General features: G+C 49.7%; 1 protein-coding gene across 1 annotated transcript in view; it reads left to right on the top strand.

Moving 5' to 3' along the window:
* The window catches only part of PDGFB (platelet derived growth factor subunit B), a 17183-nt gene extending 1501 nt beyond the window's left edge, over positions 1 to 15682 (top strand). The window contains exons 2-7 of the mRNA XM_026065048.1: positions 7022 to 7120; positions 10309 to 10392; positions 10895 to 11100; positions 12843 to 12984; positions 13393 to 13562; positions 14784 to 15682. Coding sequence (XP_025920833.1) covers positions 7022 to 7120; positions 10309 to 10392; positions 10895 to 11100; positions 12843 to 12984; positions 13393 to 13529 — 668 coding nt within the window. The 3' untranslated portion in view covers positions 13530 to 13562; positions 14784 to 15682. The remainder of the gene's footprint in view (positions 1 to 7021; positions 7121 to 10308; positions 10393 to 10894; positions 11101 to 12842; positions 12985 to 13392; positions 13563 to 14783) is intronic.
* Positions 15683 to 18003: the final 2321 nt, after the last annotated feature.

The raw sequence follows: 18003 nt of genomic DNA, 5'->3' as shown, positions 1-18003 counted from the left end.
GGGAGGGGTGGCCCCCGGCTGCCCGCCAGCCCCTGGGCGGCGGGCGGGCGGGCGGGCGGCCAGGGTGCCAGGCCCCTGCCATGGGTGCCGGGGTAATAGCTGTCGGCCTGCAGCTCCCGGCCTGACATACGTGGCCTAAGCGGTTGGCCCGCAGCTACAGGTATTTGAAGCTGGGGAGCTGGAGCTGGGTGCGTAGGCGGCCGCTGTCTCTGGAGCCCTCGCGGACAGGGTTGAGAAAATGAGAAGAGAGGGAGGCTTGTTCTTTATTGCTGCAAATAGATATTTAAAGAGAGCAGGAACTCCACCTTCCCTGAGAGATACAAAAGCTGTATCTTCAGGCTGCAGAAGAACAACTGTTGCAAATTTTTTTGCCTGGCTTCATCATAAAAATATATATATACATTCCAGGCCATGGCTGGAATCAGTGTCAGGCATAAGGGAAGTGGAGACCTGGCTGAAGCTGTCTTTGCTTAATGTATGAAAAAGGTTGCTGGCTCTCATTGCTGCTGTGGAGTCCCTTGGGAACCTACCGACCTCCTAAACCGTCCTCATAGCTTGCTTGTAGCTTCATGCAAAGATTGCCATCCCTGGAGGCACTGCATAAATCACCTGCTCTGCAGAGCCTTTCACACCCTCCAGTCATGCAGGCACCTTGCAAATGTGCATGCAGCATGTCCCATACACACACTACCATTTCGTTTTGGCGTTGCCATGGTGTGCACAACACAGGAACTGAGGCCTGGTTGCTACCTCAAGAAAAACAGAGTTTGAAGTCAAATGTCATATAAATGGGGTGCTGCTGAAGAAGAAGGGGTGGAAAGGCTTTGAAAGGGTCAAGGAAGAGGATAGGAAGGATAGAGATACCAACATTTGGGTGGCACAGTTATTCAGTAAGGTATATTTCTAGCTGGGGCCATAGAAAGAGGTTGGAGATGAGTATCTCTACTGAGCTTAGACACAGTCACGCAAACGTGTCATCCTGCTCCCCCTGCACCCCTCCCACACAGACTGCTTAGGAGGAAGCAGGGCACAGGATGGGGGTCAGGTGCTAGATTTGACTAATGAATGTATACCAGCCCTCTGTTTCCCCACGTGGAAATCAAAGCCTCTTTTCCATCCACAGGCTGGAGCTGGTTTTCCTGCTGTTTTCTCCCCAGAATTCTTGACTAGGAAAAGGAGCCCTGGGACCCCAAATCCTTTGGCCTCTGCTGTCATATTTCATCATTTGATCCCATGCAAATTTGAGGGAATCAGAAAGCCCCTAACATTCACCCACAAAGCTCCAGTTCCCACCTCAATTCTACCCAACGTGACAAAACCATGGGTTGGATCTATAGCTTGGGGGTTGTCAGAGGCTGGAGATATCCTTCCACCAAAAACTCCCTCCCTTTGCATCATTTCTTTCTCTTCCTTCCTCATTTTTAGGCAATCCCTCTTGTGGGTGGCCAGGAAGGGGATGAGTACAAAGCATCACATCACCTCCTTATGGGTCCATTTTGCCCTTGCCCAAGCCACAAAGGGAAGCAGTTAGAGCTGTGGGCTGCCCAGTGGTTATGTTTGTTTTAGGCAGAGGATGGTTATTTCTTCTGTGGGTGGCTCGGATCTCCCTCTCGCATGCAGCTTGAAACATCAGCTGTGGTTGGCACTAGGAAAGGGTAAAGATGCAAGTGTCTAATCCCAGGGGCTGATATTCCTCCCTGTAATCACATGAAAACACTGCACAGCTTTATGACTGTCTAGCAGGGTTAGAGTTTGGGAATTCTGCCTCTGGCCCCAGGTTCCTGGGGAGGAACAGTGGTATTTATCATTTTATGACCAGAGAGCCAAGAAAGTTTCTGCTTGAGTAGATGCTCCTGCCTGCAGCCAATCCCCAAATCTGCTTTGAGGGTAGTGCTTTACACCTATGCAGCAAAGGTGTACAATATTACACTTACCAGCTGCTTAATAGTAGGCATCCTCTGAATGGGGCTTGCATCTCCTTCTCAGACCTGCTGGAGAAAGTGCCCCCAAAACACTAGCTGCCACCTAATCAGCAGAGATCTGAGCTGTGAGATGGAGTCTTCTTAGTCCCTCTGCCTCTTCGATCACACCCATCTGGAGCTGGAGGGCCCTGGAGCTCTTCCAGCAGGAGGGAGTGTGCATCTCAGAGGGAAGGTATTTGCCAGCTGGGAAGCAAGGATGCTAACCTATTTGCATTTTACCTGAGGGCTGTAATAGTTGCCTTGCAACATTTACAGAGATGGGCTAAGCCAGGCATGGTTTTGCTTGGGTAAAATCCTATTGGCAGGGTTTTTTGGAATTCCCAAGGAATGGGGTGCGGCTGGGTGCTAATTTATAACCTTGGCCCAGCTCTAGTTTGCATCTTCCTGGTATAAGGCCCCAGGACTCTTCCTAAGTCTTCCTAGCATGGGATTGTGACAGGAACAAAAAATGGAAGCCAGGACAGCTATTACAGGATGGATGACATGTCTGGGGTGAGCTCGTGGAAGGAGCAGGGCAAGTTGTATGTGCCTGTCTCTCACTATCAGCTGATGTGAAGCAGCAGGAGAGAATGACAGTGGTTCCTGTGCTATTTCCAACAGGCCCAGGGGGAAATACCTCTAACCCTTGCAGGGGAGCTGTGTGGGGGCGTGTTGTGGAGTAGGGTGGAGCAGTAAAGTCCCCCTTGAAATGGGAAAAGGGTAGGTAGAAACATTGGCAAGATCAAACAGAAGTTTCATGCTTTTAAGGAAGCAAAATGTAAGCCATTGTCCCATGTCCCATGTGGAAGAGACTCTCTTGAGGAAGGTTTTCCCCTGTGAGGGGAGAGGCAGATATGCCATTCTCTGGCAGGTGGATATCAGGATCTATGCTGGAAGGGTTAAAACCCTGTGCCAAGGGTGCAAGTGCTTCTGGGGTGAGGTTGGCCAGCATCAGGTTCTGTCTGTCTTGGTCTCTGCCAGGGAATGCTGTGGAACCTCCCTTCAGGATCCTCACGTGAGCTTGAGAGGGAGAAAGAAAACACTGTTTGATTTTTTTTTTTGCCTGCCTGATCACTTGAGAGCCTATTGCTAAGATTCCCTGCCATGGTCAGTCTCAGGAAAGTCCCCCTTTCCTGGGCAGAAAAGCAGATAGATTGGTGCTACCCTCTGTCCCTCTGTGTGCAATCACACATAGGCGTGTAGGCACACCATCCAAAGAAAGAGGACTGGAGGAGTCCTCGCCTTGGGAGTGTCCTTGGCTGGTTTCTGTGAGCCCTGAAGGTCTCCCATTTCTCCCAGTTTCAGTCTTTGCTCCATCCTCCTCTGTATCTGTTGTGCTACCAAGTGAAATGCTCTCCCTGGTAAGACTCTGTAACCCTTGCCTGTGAATAGCTGGAAGGAGGCCTGGAGAATGGCCTGACATATTCCCTACACCACCTTGGCAAAGGCTGATCACCAGGGGATCTTCTAACATCCCATAGTGACTTGGAGAATCAGGCCTTGGGAAGGAAGCCAAGCCACCTGTACAGCCATACTTGTGATACACCTAATCCCAGGGAAGGCCACTGGCCTCTGCAGCATTCTTGCTTCCCTTCCTACCTTGTATAGACTGGATACATGCTTGATTGCCCACTTCAACGCAAAAGTTACACCATCTCTTCCTGGTGCTCAAAATTGTACCTTGGTGGAAGGCTCCAGACACAAATGGGTAGCGGGGTTAGGGATCAGGCTGATGCTGGGAGAGTGCGTGTGTAGAGAGGGAATGGTAGGACGTGACCTGGGACAACACTGGGCTGCATGCTGGATATTTCTGCATGTACACTGATTTGTACCAGCCAGAGATGCTGACATCTGGGAGGAAGGAGGGAAAGCTGACACACCAAGAGGCCCCAGCTTCACACCTGCAGCACAGAGCAGCTGCCGGGCAGGCAGGGTCCCTGCCCAGGTGCTCTGCTGGCTGCTGTAATGCATGCCTTGGCTCTGACTCCCCAGGAAGCAGGAGAAGGGGAGAGGACATACCTGTCCAGGGACTGGCAGGGTGGGTGGGTGCCCACACAGCTGGGGGCAGAGCCAGGCGCTGGGAGGCGGAGAGAGGGAGGGAAGAACAAACTTATTTTCTTCTAGGAATTCAGTGGCCTTGCAGCAATACGAGGCCAGGCCTCAGGGCACTTGACAGCCAGCCAGGAGTCCATTGAGACAAAAGTCTTCTTTGATCTGCCGYGCAGTTAAAAAGGAGATTGTTAACCTGTGTTAGACAAATAACCCCACAGGAGTTGCTAAGCAGGAAAAGCGCCAGCTGCTTGGGTTGGTCCGTCAGGGATCCCACCTCCTGCATTTCTGCTCTACCTTCTGACCCTGTGGGATCAGGGGGAGGCAGTTGGTGGATCTCAGCTTTCCTGTGCCCCTTCCCCAGCAAGTGCTCCAAGCTCGAGCATGCAGTCCTCCAGTTTCAGAGCCTCCCAGGTGCAGGGTTGTTCTTGGGGGCCGCAGGCATGGCTGTTCCCTCTCGCAGACCACAAGGGGAGCAAGGACCAGCCATGTAGCTCAGGTATACTGCTYTTGGGCCAGCCTTGGGCACAATTCTGCAGCACAAGAGGAAAGTGAGGAGTTTCACAGGCTTGCAGTTGTCACTGGCAGAGCTGCCTCACAAACCCTGGGTAGGAGGGTAGCAGGATTATGAGCTATGTGGGCTGGTGATACACCGTAGCCATACTGATAGTATCTGCAACAAGAAAAAAATGGCATCTAACACTTCTGCTGTGAGCAGGGAGTGGAGCTTATTCCTATAGCCAGTCCCCAGCAATCCAGCTCCTTAGGGCCTGCGTTTTCAATCCCTGATTCATATCTGTTCCCCCTTCTCAGTTAGCAAGGTGACACCTCCCAGCTTGCCTCCAAAGTCACCGAGTCTCGTAACACCCGCCCACTCCCTCCCCTTACCAAGTGCCAGGGTTTAAAATAAAATTCCATTTCCTACACATATTAAGTATCAGGAAGGACCAGAGGCATCTATGCAGAGCAGCATTCATACACAAATGCATTTAGCTGACAGGTGCAAACATTAAAAAGCCTTCATTTCATCGCCCAGTGCAGAGCTGTGGTTGCAAGTGCTTGGAACTGTAAATGACCTTTTTTCCAGAAACTGCTGTGCGTGGTGCAAGGCAGAAAAGTGCTGCAGAGTCTTTCAGCACTGGGCTATTGGTCCCGCTCCAGCTCCCAGTAGAGAAGTCATCAGAAGGCATCTTCATTTCACAGCTATTCAGTGGTCTCTTAATTATCTGAGCTTATTTCTCACTGTTCCTCCATCACAGAAGCTGGTTCCCTGCTGGCAGCCTCAGAGACTCTGAGCAAGTAATGGCTGGGGATCTAAAATCTGCTTTTCACTGAAGGCTCTTGTCCATGTCTGTTGTGAGATGTTACAGTGACAGGGACGTAGGGCAAAGTGGGTTAGATATGGGATACCTTGACTGTCTTTACTTGTGTTGCCCTACATAAGCAGAGGTTGAGCGCTCTGACTCAAGGTCTCTGGTGAATCTGGCTGTGGAGGTTTAGGATACTAGTGTTGTCTGCTCTGCATCTGTCTCGGGAGGCTTCTGCCCCATAACATGGGCTGCAGAAACCTTCAGCCAACAATTCCCAGTTAAAGTTATTGTATTGGAGTGTGGACTGAGGAGGGGGCACACCATCACTCCTGCTACCCCATTAGTAGAGACGAAGGTTGGTTAGCCAAGGGACAGGTATGTGTGGGAAGGTACTGGTGTCAAGCACCCATACAAAAGTTGCTGCAGATTTGGGGCTAAAGCACTCTATGTTTTAAGGCCACCTACCTGGTGTTTTTTCTCTGCTTTAAGCAGAGGGGAAGTGTTCTGCCCTGAACACAGGCAGGAAACGAAGAGCTGTAAACGAGAGGGACCACACACATGCCACCAGCTGCCCATAAAAACCCACATGAAAATCCCTACATTTCATAAACACACAAGCAAATTTCTCCTCTCAGTTACAGGGGCACGGTGTAGGGCTGCAGCTCAGATGGCATCCAGCACCCAGCTGAAAGAGCAGCTTTTCCGCATGAGTAACCCTGAATGARGACAGCTAGAAGCTAAGCAAACATTTTGGCCAGTGCTTTCTTCCATCTCTTCTTCTAGTCTTTCGGAAGTGTGTTTTAACCAGTGCTTGCTTTCCCACACTACTCCTTTGTAGTCTTGTTAAGTGCTGTCACTGGGACCAATTCAGTTCTGGTATCAGAGTAAGATTCCCAAGAGATTGATGGTGTTGCACCTGCCTGCACACACCCTGAATCTGGCCCATCATTTGGTGTGTTTAAACCTAGTTACTTAAGGTTTTTGGCACTGACATCCAGTGATATCCAAACTCCATGCTTTTTTTTCATCCAGATCAGCTCCTCAGCCCACCACCCCAAACACCCTTTCACATGCTCTCTGCAGCATTTGTCATTTCACCGCAGGCTCATGCCAAAGCAGCAGAGTCAGCTGCGAAGGTCAACCTTCCTTTCCCCCGGCTTTTTTTTAACAGTATGCAAATGACGTATATTATTGGGCTGCTGTGGTTTGAAAACACACGCGCGCGCACACGCACACACACACAATATCTGACAAAGCCCTTGAGGGAGTTTCATAACAGAGGGAAATATTAGGCAGGTTTTATCTGATAGTGTAAGGGAAGTCTGTTAAAACGCCTGTACTGCCAGCAGCAGGAATGAGAAGCCACCTGGAGAAGTCATACAGCACCAGAGAAGGAAACCTTGCTGTCTATTTACGTAGGATTCAGGGCTGCAGTGTGTAACCCTATAGCTGGTGCATTTTCGTGCATTTTCAGTCTGCCAATCACTTTGTAAGAGGGAGCGAGAGGGCTCTCTCACTTTTGTTCAGGTTTCAGGCTCATGCTTTCACAAGGACATGTCTTTCTCTGTGTTTCAGTGGTTCTGTCATGCTTCCTCCCATGCTGCTTCCATCCCCCTGCCCTGCCCTGCTCTGTGATGCAGTATTTGCAGATCACCTCTCTAACACTTGTTTACCCCCTCCTCTTTTTTTTTGTCATCTGGCAGGGGGACCCTATACCTGAAGACATTTATGAGATTTTGGGAGACAGCTCAGTGCGCTCCATCAGCGACCTCCAGCATGCCCTGCGGATAGACTCCGTAGGTAAATCTCCTCTTCACCAAACACTCCTCTTTTTTTCTTAACTCTTTCGGGAGGTGGGAGGGTGTATTCCATTCTCCAGTAAATACACTACTGGCAGGCTTCACTGTAAATACAGGAACCACTCAGGAGCCAAGACCCGAGTATTTACACACTTAGCCCCCCCCTGAAACATATGGGAGTTAGGCAACTAAATACCTTTTTGGGTTTCTTTCTAACTGCCTGGTCTATTGAGGGATGCTGGCTTACAAAAGCAATAGGAGCTGGGCAAGGTGAGTCCATGGAACTGGGGTCAGTGCTTTTCACCCTGGGAGATGCACAAGGAGCTGGGCTTGAGTTGGCCAAGGATCAGTTTAGGAGGTGGCAAAATGGGAGCTGGAAATAGGGTAATAGAGAAGAAAAGGGCCAAGTGAGTTCTCAGGTTCAGCATGCAGGAAAGGCCACAGGTTCCCAGAGGCTCCAAGACTGGAGCAGCAGAGCACGTGTCCATGGCTGAGATACAGGACACGGGCTAAGTCAGGTTGGCTGCAGGTAGCATTGCTTCACCTCCTGCCGTAGATAAGAGCTCTGGGGGATCCAGTGCCTTGGGGTCACTTGGCCAGGGCCGAGTGCAGAGAGCAGCAGGAGCAGCGAAGCATGGAGGGGTCAGCACGTGTGGGAATTGGAGCACGCGCCACGGCGGCTGGGCTGGCCCAGGAATTTATTTATAAACGGTCTCTTCAGAGCAAATTCCATTCTATTCTAACTCTGCTCCCGCCCGTCGTCCCCCGGCCCCCCCAGCTCGCCTTCTCTCTTGTGTTTTGTCTGTTTGGAGCTTTGTAATCCTTGCCGAGACACTATCTACGGGGGAACAGAATTTCCTGCTTTTGTTTCCTATGCCAGTCCAACCACTGGCGCAGTCTCAAAAGCATTCCCACTGCCTTTCAAAACGGCCCTGGAGGGGCGGGGGGGGGGGAAAGTGAGGGGGAGGGCACCAGCTGTGTTCAGCTATTGTTTGCCTTAGAAAGAGGCGACGAGGCTCCCCACCACCACCACAGCCGCTCCCTGCCCTCCCCAGTTCCCTCCTCCTTGTCCACGAGCCACACAATGGGGCAACTTCCAAAATTAGACACRCTTGCTTGTTGCAGGCTGGTCCCCCCACCCAGACCCTCTTTGGCCGCAGCTGCAGCACTGACCTGGGGTGTAGAAGGACAGCCTGGGGAGGGAGGGACATGGTTTTCAATAGGAGATTTGTTTCTAGTCAACAGTTGTTGCTATTTTTTTCCTCTCTCTCTTCTCATTGACTTAACCTTTGCACAAAAGGCAGCCCCCACACTCGCATGATAAAATTCCAGACAACACAGGATGGAGGGGTGGGGAAGGAGCGGCTAAGATGTGTGCAGTCTGTCATGTCCCAATGTCTAAGGAACAGATATATCTCTATCCCAGTTACTGACCACCCTCATGATTAAGAAATAAAGAGGGCTTCTCTTGTTGGCCACTGGTTTCACTTCAGGTCTTAGTTAGGAAAGACTGGCTAGGGAAACAGAGGCAGATGCTTTGAAACCTTCTGTTTGTTGTCCCATACGGCGCCCTTCTGGCCTCAGGTAGTGACTGAGAGGCATCACCATTTGCTTGCCCTGTGTGGAATTAGTGTATTAGCAAATTAGCCCCAAAGCAGCCAGGTCTATTCCCTGTGCCATCCGTGCTCTGGGTAGGTGTCATGATTGCTGTCCTTCATTGACTGCATAGGAAGCTGAATTTTGGCAGCCCCAGAGGGTAGATGAGCTGAGATATTGCTCTTCTGATCTTAGACACCATCCTAGACCCAACAGCTGAGGTGTGGAGAGTAGGAGTCATCTCCCATAACTGTGGATACCTGCAAAGTAAACGTGCCCATCTAAGCCAGTCATCCAGACATGCTCTGTAGTCCATGGAGAACCATGGCCCTTTGAGAGCATGATCCAACATTTTGAGTCTCTGCCTCAGGGTGAGATTGTCACTGAAATCGGCCTTTTGGTAACAAGATGAATGGTGTCCGAGAATTAACTACACCTCTCCAGCCACTTTAAAGTGTGTCTATCCGTCTCATGTGGATGTTGACTGCATAGATAGATGATTCCTGCTTCATACATACAGCCTCTATGCACACATCCCAAATCCTTCATCAGTTGCCTCTGAGCTGAGCAGAGAGCTAAGTCCCTGCTTCCCCTTATAAGAAGGCTTCACTAAGGTGGGACTGAGGAAGAGGGATGGGACATGATAGGGATGGGAACTTGCTCCAACACATCTCGGATAAACAGAGATCTTCTACTGGCCCCAAATTCCCTTTAATAAAATTGTTCTCTTGATGCTGACGTCCATTCTGCTTCCTTCAGCTGCTAAAGCAGGCCAGAGAAGGAAGGAGCTGTGGCTGGGTGGGAGCTATCCCTGAGCATGGCCATTGTCCAGAGCTCAGGAGGGGCTGCATGTTGGAGTACTCCATGGGGATTATGGGCATTTCTCTATTCAGCACTTCCTATGGGAAAAAGTAGTGGAGTGGGAGGGAACTGCTCAGAGCTGGGCTAAATGCTTTCTGTCTTCCTCTCCCATTGCTGACTGAACTACCTCCAGATCCTGCAGTTTACCTTACAGCAGTATAGGCGAAAAATCATTTTAACTTTTTTCTCCTGTTCTTCTGTCATAAAACTGACTCTAACACAGAGCAAGCATAGCGATTTGGGAGACAGAAACCAAGCACTCCACCTCCCACCCATTGTCACCCTTCTCCCTACCCTCCCACACCTGAGCTCTCTCAGTCCCTCCCGACAAGACACCTCAGTATTCATATACTAAACTTCTTGCCTGTCCCACCTGGCCTTTGTATCATCCTTGTTATATCCTGGGCTGAGCCAACTGATCTGAACCTTCTCCTACTCCAGAGAGTCCTATCTAAGGCCATGTCATTTGTGACCTAGTTTTCCTCTGCTAGACCTGGCTAAGACCCCTCTTTCACAATAGGCTCATTGGTTTGAATTTCTTTGAACTGCAAACATAGAGTTTCCATGCCCCAGCATGCCTGTGATCTGGCTGTGGATTTACACCTAGCATGATGTACTGGGGCTGTGGTTCACCCTGTATCTCTGCACTTTGCCTGGTTAGTGGAGCACAAATGTCTGCTGCCTTCTCCCGCCTCTACCCAGTGTTAATAGATCATGTCTTTCCCTTTGCAGAGGAGGATAGCTCGGGCGTGGACCTGAATGCAACTCAGCCCGGTCAAAACCCTGTGGCCCTGTCTCGAGGGAGACGAAGCCTAGGTGAGTCTGGGATGTTGCACCTTGTGGTCGTTGGGGCACTAACCTGAGCAGCTGTGGGTGATGCAGATGTAGGTCTGAAATACATGTGCTGGGGTAGAGGTTGAAATGTGCTGTGTGTATGGATGTGTAGACAGATGGGAAGGAGGGTCTGGGCCTCATGTGAGAGCTGGGTTTTACTCCCCAGCAGTGCAGGAGAGGGAGTCCAGAGCTCTGCAAGCTGATATGCTTTAAATCCCTTGGGTGTTGATTTGCTCTAAAGAAGTGTCATCTCCTGCCTCAGACAGGAGGCTGGAGTGAGAAGAATCATTTTGCTGGGGGCTCTCCCATAGGACATTATTCTGGCCAGAGAGGGAGCTGCATGGCTGGGAGCAGGGGAAAGAGCATATGTGTTTGTGTGGGAGAGCAGTGTAGTCTCTTTGTCTTCCAGTGGAGGTGACTGCAGCAGGTTGGTAACAGCTGCAAAGCCTGTTTCATCCTCCCTCCTTCTCTTGGCCCTCCGTAGATGCCCTGGCAGCAGCAGAGCCAGCTGTCCTCGCAGAGTGCAAGACGCGGGCGGTGGTCTTTGAAATCTCCCGCAACATGGTGGACAGCACCAATGCCAACTTTGTAGTGTGGCCACCCTGTGTGGAGGTGCAGCGATGCTCCGGATGTTGTAACAACCGCAATGTGCAGTGTCGCCCCACGCAGATCCGTGTCCGACATGTCCAGGTAAGGGAGACCCTTTCCACAGCTCCCTCCTCTCACAGCCCCACCTCCATCTCCAACCCCCCAAAAGAAAACCACAGCAAACCTCACATGCAAGGCTCACCCAGCTGTCTTTTCCCTAACACCTCTCTGCAGTCACGTCTTGTGCATTAGCCACACAGCACTGCAGCCTCTCACCTGCGGTGAGGTCTGTGCCAGCTGCTCAGAGGGCCAGTGCTGTCCAGCAGCTGGGGACTGTCACTGCAGCAGAGCTACGGGGCACCATCCCCAGCTGCAGCCCAGTGCCATGGCCCTCGCTAGTCCTGTGGCTCAAGGCAACCTTGTCTTCTATGTCAGAGCAGAAAAAACAGGATAACACTTTCACTGCAGGAGCTGTCTTTGATGCGAAAAGAGGAGGCCCTGTAGTTTCAGTGCTCCATCCCCCAACTGCTGCTTCAGCTCCTTCCCAAGACACACATTGAAGCAGCTTCTCCTCTTTCTCAGCCCCGCTCTTAGCTCCTGACCCGGTCGGGCTGCAAGCAGACACCTGACAGCTAACCTCTTGCTCTGATCCTGCCTGCATCTCAGCTAATAGTGATCTTCTCACAGTTTCCTCCCAGACAGCGTGTTTAAAAATAATACTCACCCCGTACTAATCGTCTGCCTGGGCTGTAAGAGAATCCCCCAGGCAGACGGCAGAGGTTGGCAGGGAGAGGTTGCATTCAAACAGCCCGTTTCATCAGGAAATTCCTTTCTCAGAAAAGCCAGGCTGAATGAGGGAAAAATGGTGTGTGTGGGGGAGGAACAGGAGTTGTTTTTGTGGAAAAAGCAAATGAGAGGTCAAAGGCCAGCCAGAAAAAGTGACCTGGAAATGGTTTCTTTGAGGATAGAGGTCTCGCTATTGTTTGGCTGGAAGTGTTTGTCTAGCAAGCAGCGTGTGGTCTGAAGCGTGTGGAGTGGGCTTTCAAGGAAAGATAAACAGCCTGGCTGCTTCAGCACTGGCCAAGGGATGCTGCTGGGGGCAGTTGGTTTAGAGGAATTCAGTTCCAGACTCACAGCAAAGCAAGTATTTATAGCTTGCAGAGCACTTCAGGGACTGTGGGCTTGTTAGATAAGCCAAACAGGGTCAGGCCTGGCCATTCCTGGAGTGGGAGAACCCCCTAGAAAGCTCATGCCCTGTGGTGGGATGTGGAGCAGCGAGTTTTCCCTCTGAGTCAGCACTGATGGAGAGTCCGAGGGAATTTCCAGAGCACCGCCTTTCCCATGAAACACACAGCTCAAAGCTTCAGCCCTGCAAGTTATTAAAGAGCTTGAGACAAATTCAGACAGGCCTCAGTGGACTTGGTAAAGCTGCATTTGCTTGCATAGGGCCTGAGTTATTCTGTTTTTGCCCTTTCTGTAGGATCCTGTGGCAATTAATTCTGATTGCCCCCAGGTCTCTGCCATCATGGCACATCCCATTCTACTCACGCCATGTTTCTGTATGTGGTCAACCACTTATCCTGCTCCATGCCAGAAGCAGCTGCAAGTTAGGAATGGGGGAAAGAACCAGTCACATCCAAACTTGCCTGGTTTACGTCTGCTCTGCTCGTGTGTGCAGAAGTTGCTCCAATGCACACCACCTCTGAATTTGAACCATGCTCTATAAACTGCCTTCTGACCCTTTAGGAAGAAAGCCAGTATAGAGGCATACTGAGATTGATTACTTTCACAGAGTGGGAGCTACAGCTTTATTCATCTTTTGGATGCCTGCCTCTCCCAAACAGGTGAACAAGATCGAATTTGTCCAGAGGAAGCCAATATTTAAAAAAGTCGTTGTGCCTTTGGAGGACCACGTGCAGTGTCGGTGTGAAGCGGTGTCCCGTCAGCCCCCCAGGAACAGCCGGCCAGGGCAACGTGAACAGAGACGTAAGAATCTTGGCATAAGTAGAGTGGAAAGAGGTGTGAGAAGAGAGGCTGGGGAGAGAGGAACCAACTCTCCACTGGTATAAATCTGCTTAGCTCCAGTGAATCCCATGGGCCTTTGCTGATTTATACCAGCCTAGGAACCTTTCCCGGGGTGTCTGCCATCCAGCAAGGGGCTGATACCAAGGGAAATGAAGGAGGGGAAGGTGAGAGGCAAAGGGAGAGGACAGCTTGGGAAAAAGGACAGGGCAGAGACTGTGGAGAGCAGAGGGTGGCAAATGAAGAACGGAAGACGAGGGCCTTGTGGTGCTTCTCTTGCAGAGCTCTTTGTCGGTAGTGGGTGGGGAACGGTATTTCAACTTGACCTGGCTGCCCCTCACCATACAGACACACTCCCCTCTGTTTTGGCAGGCTTGTCATCGTCGTTCACCACAGCCGCTGTCTCTCAGAGGCAACGAGCACGCCGGCTGCCAGTACAGAAGAGGAAACATAAGAAGTACAAGCATGTCAACGATAAGAAAGTGCTGAAAGAAATCCTCGTAGCATAGAAGTGCTGGCAGGGGAGAGAGAGCACAAGGCAGGTAAGAGCAAGCTGCTTTTCCAGCCGAGAGGGATGTTCTCCTGGGACACGGTTCTGCCTAGACACCTCAGGCATTTCCCACAGCACTGGTTGCTCATTCAGCATGGGGTTACTGCAGGACCTGAGCATGACAAAAGCAGGGTCAAAGGAGGGGGAAAGATTAGTCTGGGACCTACATATGCATCCTATTTATGGTTCTTTGTAGAGGTGGAAGGATCATGCTGCAACCCTACCTTGCTCTTCAGTCCTGCCTTCCCTTTTCTCTGCATCTCTTGAAGCCAGACAGTGAGCCTGACCTCTCTCTACACCTAAATCCCCTCAGGGTCTGTGTTATTCATCTCTTTTGTGGAGCAGCTCCTGTTCTCCTTTCTCTATTGATTCTCCGTTGAAAGCAGAGAATTAATGTTGCTCTGGGGATCCCTTTTCCTTTCATTTCATTAGTTGAGTTGGCAGAAAGACTCAGAAGCAGCAGCAATTTTGGTTCATCTCTCTCCTAGCAGGAAGTCTGTGTGCATAAGAAAGGTCATACAAGGGGAAAGGAGAACTGCAATCTCTGGCAATAGATCTGGATTTTGTCAGTCCAGGGTCTGATTCTTCTGTCCCTGACTTGTGTAAACAGGAGCAATTCCCTCATCAGAAGAAGAATTTTACTGGTACAAGCAAAAGGAGAATCAAGCCCTGGTTCCTCATGGGAGAGGGAAAGGTGCATAAAAGATAGAGTAGCCTGGGCATGAAACTGGGGGCTGAATTTAAAAAGAGGCAGTACAGGCTAATAGTGAAAGCCCTGGCCTCTGACTCAGCAGTCGCAGCTCTGCCACAGCCTCTTGAATGAGCCTGGGCCAATCACTTCACTTCCCCTTGCCTCATGAGAGGGAGACGACGAACTTCCACTGTGTTGCATTTCAGGAGCTATGGATGAGGGGTGCCAGATAATATCTTGGGGGAGTATTATTCCCACGCTTAACTCTACAAGGGCTCTGATTGTCCCAGGATCCCTCTGGCCAGCCCAAGGTTCCTAGGGTATAAATGATGTAAAACTATGCAAATCTCAGCTCTGGCTCAAGATGTCCAGGAGAAAAATTAGAGGTCAAAAGCCCTCATGGGCTTTTAATTTGGCACTTGAACACAAACATTTCCAGAGGAGAAAAAGAGAGAGGAAGAGAATTGCAGAGGAGGAGCAATATATATTCTAATGCTGTGTGTGTTTTTGTTTCTCTTCCAGGTTTATTTAATATATTTGCTGTATTGCCCCCATGGGGTCCTTGGAGTGATAACTTTTCCTCTTTGTCTGTCTGCCTCGACGTCTGATTCAGACGGCAAATGGTGCTTCCCTTTCCATCAATGGACCTTCTCCCACCAAAGTCTCTCCCTTCTTTCATTTATTAACATCACTTTAAAGTTTTACAAAAAAACAAAAAAAACAAAAAAACCAACAACTTATATATATAAGAAAAGAACAAAATACAAATACAACCACGAACCCCATCAACCACAACATGTGGTGAGGACAGGACAATGCCTTCCCTACTCCAGAGGACAGGATGGAAAATGTGAAAAGGAAAGTGGGTCCAATTTCTTCTGAGAGGAGGAGAAAAACAGAGGGAGGAAGGGGAATATTCTTCCTTTTTCTTGTGCTTCCAGTAAGGCTGGAGGGCTCAGCTGAGATCAACACTTGCACTGGACCTACTTTTTTCAAAACAGGCATATCTCAGATTGCGAGCAGCAACCAATGGCGGAAAATGCACTAAGGACTTTTATCGCCCTACCTGGACAGATCTATATTTTTAATGTGCATGTGTATATTTTATTTTAAAAAGAAAAACCAAAACCACTAGAATATACAACATCTCGGGGAACAGAAAAAAAAAAAGAAGCCAAATGCATTCCCCCCCCTTTTCCCCTCCTGCTCCTGGTGCTGACTGGAAGGCGTTTGGATTATGGGGAAAGAGCAGACGGCTGGCAGAATCGTCTCCACACCCCTGACCCCTGACAAGGGGAGCCATCTTTGCACATACTGGTGGAGAATTCACCTTTCCAGGCTCGGACTCAGATTATTTTTTAAATTTGCTCTGTATGTGTGCGCCTGTATATGTGTGTGTGTGTGTATATATATATATACACACACACACATATATATACATGTGCGTGTGTGTTTGTGTGTGTGTGTGTATTTATACATACATATATATATATATATATATAGAAATATATATATATGTTCTTAAATGGATTTTGTTCCCCAGTGGCAGAAACCTCAGTGGCATGTGCATGCATCAGCTTGGGTGAGCTAGAAGAAAAGCACACTTTTCTGCAATATTACTCAGTGCCTGTGGGGTCTGAGACAGGACAGACAGAGGCACAGTCTGATCTCTCTCTGTCTTGTTGCCCTTTTCCCTCACTCTCCACCAACCCCCCATCACAACTTCCTTGCAGGAGGCGAAGTGGCAGCACAACAAGAGCCAAACTTAGAAGCATGACTTAATCTAAATGAGCTGTCCTTGCCTGCTCTGTGGTCCTGAAAGCAGAATAATGTCATTCCCCTGAGCTTTTTAACCCCTTCAAGGACATCCTGCACACCATGCCCTCATTGCTCTCTCCCTGTCAATATTCCTGGATCTCCCGTCTTTTTCCTCACATTGTCTCTCTCAAATTCCTTCATGCTCCTTGATTTTACCTGTTAGATGATCCAAGCCCACTGAGCTTGGAAGCTGGTCCAAGATGTGGGTAGCTCTGTGTAGGTATAGAGAAAGTAGTGAGGATGATTCTTGCAGTTCGCAGCAGCAACCTGAGACAGAAATGAGCCCTCTGAGGAGCAACTGGGTGGTCAGTCACAGAGTCCCTCCCAGGCCACTGCAAAATCTCTCTGGAGAAGGATTCCCTTCTGGCTGGCAGGGGCCATTTCTGCACAATCAATAGTCAGTCATCATTAGTGGAAATTTTATTTATGACGGGAATTTTCAGTGTCACCTTGGAGTCCCAGTCTCAGATCCTGCCATGCTGGGCTCTGCAGAGTTAGTTACACAAGGAGAAGCTCCCTGCCCTGAGATAGAGTTGTAGTTCCTGCCTGCTGCTCCTGCCTCCAGCTGTTTCTCCCAGTTCTCCCCGACATACACGCTCCTGATGCAGAACGAAGTGCCAGAAAGAGCTGGGGGAAGAAGGTGAAGCCACAACCTGGGAGCTGTTACAAGTTGCCATGGACTCAGCCCTCGCCTCCTGCAAGCCTAGAGCACTTTTGATAACCACTGCCAAGGCTGCACCTTGCTCCATTCCTCCTACTCTAAGCCCTCACGTCTTAAGACACTTTGTTTTCCTGTTCCAAAATCTGTTTCTTTGGTTTGTAAAGATGGTGAGGTTTTTATTTTATTTTAATTTTTTTGGCTTTTTTTTAAATGTAAGATTAATTTATACTCAGTACTGTATTTAAAGTTGTAAAAAAAGGAAAAAAAAATCTCTCAACCACATTTTCTCTTTCTTTTGTGTGTTGAATGAAATGCAGAAGCACAAACAACTCGCCATGAGCCAGATAGGGATTCTCGGGGTCTCCACTTTAACTTTTAGGACACTTAAACTGAGATTACAGCTCGTCTGCTGTATGTGCACATGCACATGCACGCACGCACCTGCCTATGGCAAGCCCTGCTGAACTCTTTCCTCCAACATGTTTCCCACCTCACAGTCTAGTTTTAAATGACTTGGGCTGTGGGGATTTCTTTATCGAAAGGTCCTCTTCTTAGCTGCTGTGTTTGGAGGCCCAGCCAGACTTTCCCTGCGCTCTGTTTGATCTCCAGATTCCCCTGCTTTGAAGAACTTTTAGAACAAATCACAGTGTTTACGCTCTTCAAAGCCATGTAAACAGCCTATTCCCTCCTTAGTCGTATCGTCTAGACAACATCAGTCCTTTCCTCTCTAGGATACCGATGGCCCTTGTGTTTCCCTTTCCTCAGAGCAAGGGAAGTATTGCGGGTGCAAGGCAGCTGCCTTCTGCCACAGGCAGCAAACATGACCGCAGGCGAAAGCAGCCCCTGAGTTTGCCATGGCATGTGAGCGGCTGCTGGAGCCTCCTGCTCCGACCAGCGCAGCCTCTGCCCATGCCTCAATTTCCAGAGCCTGCTGAAGCACATACAGCACCCCAAGACCATGGCTCAGCTTTGGGGAACATAGACCCAACTGGGGACTCATGCTGCGATGGCAAATCCGGGGAGTTGGGTGTCTGGATATACTCCAGGCTGTCTTTGACATACAAGCCTGGGACTCCAAGGAGTGTATCTTATTCCAGCATCCATCATTTTGGGGTGAGGGAGTTTACTCTGCTCTGGCGAAGGGAGCTGGAGAAGGAGTGACCCTTACCTGCTGCCTCCACAGCACACGAGAGGGAAAGCACTGGCAAAATTACAGAGGGGATAATAGTTGCATCCCTGCTGTAATTTCCTTGGTGTAGAAAT

This window comes from Apteryx rowi, unplaced genomic scaffold, assembly GCF_003343035.1.
Source record: "Apteryx rowi isolate R43461 unplaced genomic scaffold, aptRow1 scaffold_223, whole genome shotgun sequence".
NCBI lineage: Eukaryota > Metazoa > Chordata > Aves > Apterygiformes > Apterygidae > Apteryx > Apteryx rowi.
The sequence above is the reverse complement of the archived record's forward strand: the minus strand, read 5'-3'. Positions and strand labels throughout refer to the sequence as shown.